This window comes from Borostomias antarcticus (assembly GCF_949987555.1).
Source record: "Borostomias antarcticus genome assembly, chromosome: 6".
NCBI classification, from domain to species: domain Eukaryota; kingdom Metazoa; phylum Chordata; class Actinopteri; order Stomiiformes; family Stomiidae; genus Borostomias; species Borostomias antarcticus.
In genome coordinates, this window is record NC_140239.1 from 19,432,690 (window position 1) to 19,440,165 (window position 7,476).

The following is a 7,476-nucleotide window of genomic DNA, read 5'->3' on the forward strand; positions in this document are numbered from 1 at the left end:
AGTGGCTCCCTGCTTAACAATGTTGTGTCTGTGTGTATATCTGCTAAAGAGGGATGTAAACACAGCCGTTCGGGGTCTGTGTGCCTGTCTGCTCCCTAGGGGGCCCGTAGGCTCATCCCCTTGCAAACAACCAGCGCACCCAGGAAGCAGGCAGGGTGCTAATGTCCTCCAACAAGCCTGTTGACCGTCCTGGCCCATGACAGAGACCCCTCACTGTGACAAGTTAGAACTCATTAGGCTAATCAGCTGTATTTACATAGAATTACCATTTCCTATTGAATACAGTGCAAATAGAGGCACAGAATATACACTGTGTTGGCCTATTTGATTTAAATTAACTTGTGAAGGAGGAGCTATGACCAGACATATGTTTGCTATTGTTTATGAAGTCTGCAATATTTATAGTGATGTGTGGGAAAATAGAAACACAAATATGGTTTAAAATGTGTCAGGCTAGTTCATCCCATGGCTAAGGTATTTGCCAACATAAGATACACATGATGCAAGCCTATGCTCAATATTCATATTCTGGGAGTGCTTATTCCTACTGTATTGAGATGGTACATTTCAATGGGTTTTATCCTGAAAATTTGCTAAGGAAACTTTGAATACAATGACCAACGTTTCCATGAACAAGTTTGCACATAGTTTCAAATGTGCAATAGTTATATGGTGCTTTAACATGTTGCTAGGAGCTTAAGCTCGTAGAAGAGGATGGCACCGTTTATATTGCCTCAACGGGTCATAGAAGCGAAAGTTATTTTTTAAGTGAAAAAAATATTTTATTTTCCAAACATAAAATATGTAATTCAACCATACTATTTACAGCTCGGAATAGGCTACAACATTTCAGAAATTCAGGTTCTGGGTCAAGCAGCCTCATAATATAAAACTAAAAAAAATCTAAAGATCTGACCACAACTCAATAGTACATTATTTACATGAAAATTACAAAGTGCTTGTGGGTATAGTTCATTTGGACAGAGCAAAACAGCATCAACTCTCCCTTAAAATAACCCATTTAAATATAAAAGTACTGGAAGTCCTTTTTAGGATTCTAGAGATTTGAGTTTAACCAATTGAGACATTGTCCATAGTACACGCACACTTCTCGACAATCATGTTGGGGAATTCGGCCACTTCGATCTCTGTATAGTCGCCTTTCTTGACCAAGTACATCATCGGCAGTGGAGCGCTCTCTGCGATTGTGCACTTCCGCTCGCCGTAGCCATAGTTGCGCCTGGGTTGCTTGCATCCACCGGCGCACCGGTAAGCCTGGTAGCCCGCCGGTTCGATGATCCAATACTGGGTCCACGTCAGCGCGCGGAAGTTAATGAAGTGTTTCTCTCTGCAGCACGCGTCCTTGTTTGGATTGGATTCACAGTCGCCTTGAGATCTGCGATGAGAGAAAGGTGAAAAGGAAACCGTTAGTTAACTGACACTGAACAGATAATTATGCAAATGAATAGGACAGCGTAATTGTCACTCTATTACAACATGTCTCCATCCTGTATATCAAAGCTCGCTGCTTACCCAAACTCTTCGAGGTTTAGTGTGTAGAGGACAAGCTCCGGGTTTCCCAGGGTGTTGTCGGTCTGGTCCTGGGTGGTAAAGTGGACACGCTTGGCCATCTCTGCCGCGTAACTGCCGGGTCTCTCGCCCTCTATCCACACCTCGATGTGCATAGGTGTTTCCTGCCGCGTCTTCGACCAATAGTGCACGGCCTGGGTCACATCAAAGCTTTTCCATCCAGACTCATGAATGGGAACCAACCTGTACGCGTGAAAGAGAGAAAGGGTGTGACTGATTAAACACATTGCACATCTAATTTGACTGGAGTGATTGAATGGGGATTCGGTTTCTTGACATGGTGTTAAGTGTTCGAATCTTACCGAGAGTCCACCAGCGAAGTTCTGTTGGATCCGTTTTCTTGCATCTGGACCCAGTAGATGCTGACCCGTGCGTTGTTGACCGGCCGGTGGTTCTTCTTCTCGGGCATGGATCGCTTGTAATGGGGAGCTTTCTGGTACAGTTTCAGTTCAGCCATAGTCACCTCGCTGTTATCCGGAATTCTCGTGTTCATGTCGAAGACCATCCGTTGCCGAGTCGTGTCTGAGTACACATACTCCCCCGATATGTCTAAAAACATACCATTCAAATGATTAGACATTGAACATTAAGACAAATTGTGAATGTGCAACTTCAGTAAAGTGAGGCATAGGCAAATACGGAGTGCGTCACAGCCACGAGATGTCATTACGATATTAAGCTGGCGTTATATTCAACAATGTTGAATGCTCGTATTTATGCATCAAAAAGTTTACCTGCATTTCCAGGAATGCCCCTGAGAATACCCGCCAAACTGGGCAGAGATCTGCGCCGCCTGCTGTGGTGCAACTTCAGCATGGAGAGGTACTTGTTTTTGACGTGCGCCGGGATGACCAGATTCTCCAAATCCCTTTTATGAATCCTTGGAACTTCATCCAGACCAAGTTTCTGAAGAAGTGCCTCCTTCATGTCCTGGTGCGTAAAAGCCTTGACGATGGTGAGAAAGGCGGCGCACAGAACACAAGCACGGAGAGAATCCATCCTTAGATCGCCCAGGTAGTAGAGACAGAACAGTACAGTATAGCAGTAGTCTTGTTGCTCAGAGAGTGGGAGAGACAGTGCAGCTGTGACACTCGGTCGGCCTTTATATATGTTTGTGACACTCCCCGTCGTTCGCACTTTGACGAGGGGGGTGGGGACCGATATCAGAACAAAGGTGCGACATTAAAGCCGCGTCCTGGACAGGGCATCTTGAAGTGCCATACTTCAAACAGCAACAATTATCCCCAGTGAAGTACAGCATCCGTTTCATGTATGGTGTAATTCTACTACTCTGAAAGCATATGGTATTTTTTTAATCTCACACGATAGTCCCCATGAGCCCAATGTTGACTGTTACAAATGTGTTATTCTACAGAGGTTTAATTTTGTTATGGGGAAGGAAAAAAAGCTTAGTTATTTTCATGTATGGTTTAAAGAGGGATTTAAGGGGACTTACAGTAGGCCTATAGCCTATGCGTTTGGTGCAGTTCTTATTTTATTTATCAAACAATAACACTGGTTGTAGATTGAATAACATATAATAATTAAGTGATGTATTTTTGTTCCAATAACAAAGGTTACAAAATTCTAACAAAACCTCTATAACAACATGCCTTTGTTTTTTTTTTACTGTGGATTCCTCTTGATGTCTACATGATGCATATGTGCCCCAGACATTCTCTCTGTGAACCTGGTCTGGCCTGGTGACCCTCTGCCCGCTAGCACCCCTGTCTGCCTGCTTACTCCCTGATGTGTACATTCCACCGGACAATGCAAAGCCAGACCAGTCTGGCAACAGTCTGTCACACAGTCACTCTGCTTATTTCTGGCCCTCTCAATCTGTCTGGCAGCCATTTTAGTTGATCTGGGGGTTCCACATACGGCTGGCCAATCACCGGACGTGCATGTGTGTTTGTGGAGGAGGGGGGATTAGATGTTTATTCCAAACTGGTCACTCCTTCTGCCTCCTCCAGAGGATTAAAATTATTAGCCAAACAGACAGCTAATCCAGAGCTGTTGGAGGATGTGGATTGGGAGGCCCTTCACATGTTGGTGATTATCTGATTCCATTGCAGGATCTGCCTAGCCTTGTTTTGTCACACAAACATTAGAAGAGGCTCCCGCGGGCCGAGGCCGGGGCCGTGTCTGCGGTTGTGTATTGGGCCTTGTTTGCTCTGAGATGTCAGACAGACCGAAGGAGCACACAGGAAGAGCAGATGACAGATGACTGTCAGGAGAGCCATGTCTGCAGCCGGCTCACAGGAGCACACTCTGGGCTGCAGAGCTACTGGGGATCATGAAGTGCAATTAGCCTATATCTCTTTTTTATCTAGCAGTTTAGCAGTTCAGTAATACATGCTAAGTACATAGATATGAATGTTATCCATTAAATTAAATAAGTATTGCTGATTTACACTAAGCTAAATTTGCAGTGTAGACTAAAATGAATACACTAATCCTGTGAGCCCTTTCGCAGAGTGCAAAACCATGCGTTCTCACCTGTAGACCCTCTTTTATCCCATCAGTATTAAACTTCACTTGGTTGTGCAATTCTGCATGCAATTAATACAATAAACATGTAGGCTATTTAAGGAGGCACTGGTGAACTGGGGGGCAAAGCCACCTAATGTCAATGGTTGGCTTTGCTTTGCTATGCTGAGGACACTGTGATATGGAAATGCTTCTGTCAATTGACCCAAGGTCATAGATTAGGCTGACTTTAATTGAATCATAAAATTTGGTTGGACAAAGGAGATGAGAGAGTTGGTATGTTTATGTAGATCCAGACCAAACCCATTGTCCAGTCTAGCCTGTTTAGTCACAGACTAAAATACACATTAAACTTATCCTCATTATAGCCTCCTAATGTGGTAAATGAAGATACTCTTTGTGTGATATTTCTCAGTCTTTCCCTCTTCCCATGCCTATCAAAGATAGTGGGTTCAGTTCAAAGGTACATTTGATTCTCACAGGTGCCATTTCTTTTCAATCAAAGGCTGACAAGCTCCTACAATCAACAACACAGGTGTTAATTAACATGCACTATTTGCATTAGAAAGCGGGCACAATTTATAGGCCATTCCCTCCCATTTGTGAAACATGAAATCCCTCTTGACCCAAACATTCAAAAGATGGTGCAGTGATGCACAGAATGGATAACTCAGTCTTTGTTCTCATGAGATGAAATGGGCCAGTAGACTACATTTATAACCAGAATCAGAATCAGATTTTTTTTCGCCAAGAAGGCATAGGCTACACTGCGAGGAATTGTCCTTGTTCTGTTGGTGCATGACAACATAGGCTAGTGCAAGAACAAGACTGGACAGTGAAAAATAAATAGCCTAAATAAATAAAGAACGAACTGATGCAATACAATATAATAATATGATCAACAAAAATGTAGCCTACACAAATATTGCGAGAATGAGCCTTATTTCTAAAATACACTACAATACATTTTGTCTTGTCACGAAATCGTGGGGTACACGTTTTGCACGTGGTCTGTACATTTCAACAGCTGCTGGGCAGAGGGCTTATCTTAGACACAGGAATCTGTTAAAAAGTAAATATTGAAGCTGTAGCCAACCAATTATTTACATGTTGTATTATATTGTCACAAACTTCCTAATTATGCTAGATCCTGCCTTGCCTTATCTTAACATCCAATATTTGTAGACATGGAATGCTTTGTGCCTTAATGGCACCAGCTTTGTGCCTTAATGGCAATGGTCTATTCTCAGGGGCGCCGAGGACAACGATCATTGAGAAAATCTGTAGCGCTTTAAGGAGCGCTAGACATGTGCAAGGACAAGTACGGTTCAATCGAATGTCATTGAATTTAAGCATAGCCTAGTTGAATTTCTTTAGGAACCAATAATACCTGATCATCAAGATCAGACGGTGTTTCATCCTTTATTTCCGACTGTTATCGTGAAGCTCTAGGCTAATTGAATCAAATGTGGGCTAAAAATAAAAGTTTATTGGAAATAAAGCTACACGAAACAATCACCATATATCTGTGAAAAGAAGAGAACTCTCTCACGTCCTAAGCCATTAATTTATATCTACATGACTAAAACAGACTAAGACGATTGTTTGACAGTCATTGCAGCTGACGCGGATGGTTTCCAGAAAATAGAATAGTAGGTACAATGCTGTTGGGAACGGTAGATTCCACATCTGGGTTGTAGTAAGCAGTCTAATTCACTAGGGGGCAGAGTTGTGCTACGCTGGACCACTCTAGCTGTAATGATATGGCACTTTGCACCACTCGGCCTAATGTTTGAGTTATTACAGTTTTTTGCGTCATTGCGTTCTTTTGCGTCATTTGTCATTAATTACCTACCTGATGTTTGTTTTACGACATATAAGAACAGATGAATATAATGTTATTTGATCTTGATCAAATGGGCGGTGTGGCATTTTCAGACAAAGATGATTCTCACTTTGAAACCCATAGCTCTTTTGTACAGATTTCTTAGAGCTCACGTGTTCAATGTTATTAATGCTGGCTCGACGTAATGTGAACAGAAAGCTGAGGCCCAGCGCTTGTGATTTATTTACCCCTAAACAGACCAAAAAGCCTTCAGGCTACAAAGATAGGCTGAAGTACATTTCAGTGTATATCTTATTTTCTGGGGATGATAAAATATGTTTCAAATTACATTCACTGTAATCTAATAACCTATGAGTAAAATATCATTGAGAAATGTATGAGACTGTCAGTCATGTCAAACCTATTTGTCAGTGGGAAAATTAGATAGGCATTTGACTATTTGGAAATATGTCCATGTTCATAAACTATAGGCCCCTCTGCTCATTACAAAATAATAACGTCCTGGGACCATTAAAGGGCCAGCTCTTCATTCATTGTGATTCCATACCGCCGCCTGCAGTTTCAATTCACAATATTGACTATCCTGTCCAGTGTCCCCTCTCTGTCGGTAGTCCCCGCAGCAGATGCCGTGACGGCGCTGTGACGGGCGCCATGATGATCTGGGATTGTGCCTGCAGCAGCAGCGAGGCCAGCTCCAGCTCCAGCTAGCGGAGAGACGCCGAGCGACCGGGGAGGCAGGCGAGGCGAGGGGGGAGGCTGCGTCCCGGATTGGTATAGAGCAGAGAATACAGCATTCTTCTTGACGAGAGACGAGCCCTACCCCTTCAAGACGAACCCGCATTTTCGACGGTTTACGGATATGGACTTTTATTCAAACCATCGCTTTAAACTGTGAAGAGACCTTCAACGTGTTTTAAGTAGAATGGGAATTAATGGGGGAAAAAACTAGCTAGCTAGTAGACTCCTAGCTAAGCCGTTCGCCCTTCCATTCTCACAGACCATCAGAGGAGGGGCATTGGGGCTTTGTAGCATTGCAGATCTGGCTAGCTAGTGAGTGTGTTGATGCATTTTTGTTGCTGCATAATGGATAATCACAAATATCAACAACTCGGGATTGCTGTAACTGCATGAACACGGGCATTATCTTCTTTGAAGAAGGATTTGCTGGAGAAGAATTTTGTTAAAATAGTCCCAGGGCTTTCATTAGCTACGTCAAAATCTGCCGGCCTGGGCAGGGTTTGAGTTCTCCCTCCTGTGTGTTTGGGGAATAGGTTGAATATGAAGACACTTTCCACATTTAACCAACCTCCCAGATACAGTATCGATACATTTCTGAGAGGGGGATCATGATAGATTTATCTTAAACCGCCAATAGCTTTTGCTTAGGCTACTTGAGAGCATTCAAGTTTTTTTCCTCTCAACAAGGTGAGAATAACTTCTGTCGACTACATAGCCCACTATCTATCTGAATAGGCGGGTCGTATTATCCAGCAAAGGGAATTTTTAGTCCCTATTTCCTCCAAACATCACCTCAAAGATAAGTTTGAATC

The 7,476-nt window shown here is 43.0% G+C and overlaps 1 protein-coding gene across 1 annotated transcript; it reads right to left on the minus strand.

Annotated features, from left to right (window-relative positions):
- Nucleotides 1-1,071: 1,071 nt before the first annotated feature.
- Nucleotides 1,072-2,766, minus strand: lft1 (lefty1; the record flags this gene model as incomplete). Its single annotated transcript, XM_084440045.1, has 4 exons — nt 2,325-2,766; nt 1,893-2,139; nt 1,534-1,773; nt 1,072-1,396 (listed from the first exon to the last, which is right to left on the minus strand). Exons 1-4 carry the CDS (start codon nt 2,587-2,589, stop codon nt 1,072-1,074), a joined length of 1,077 nt encoding a protein of 358 aa, XP_084296171.1. The 5' UTR covers nt 2,590-2,766.
- Nucleotides 2,767-7,476: the final 4,710 nt, after the last annotated feature.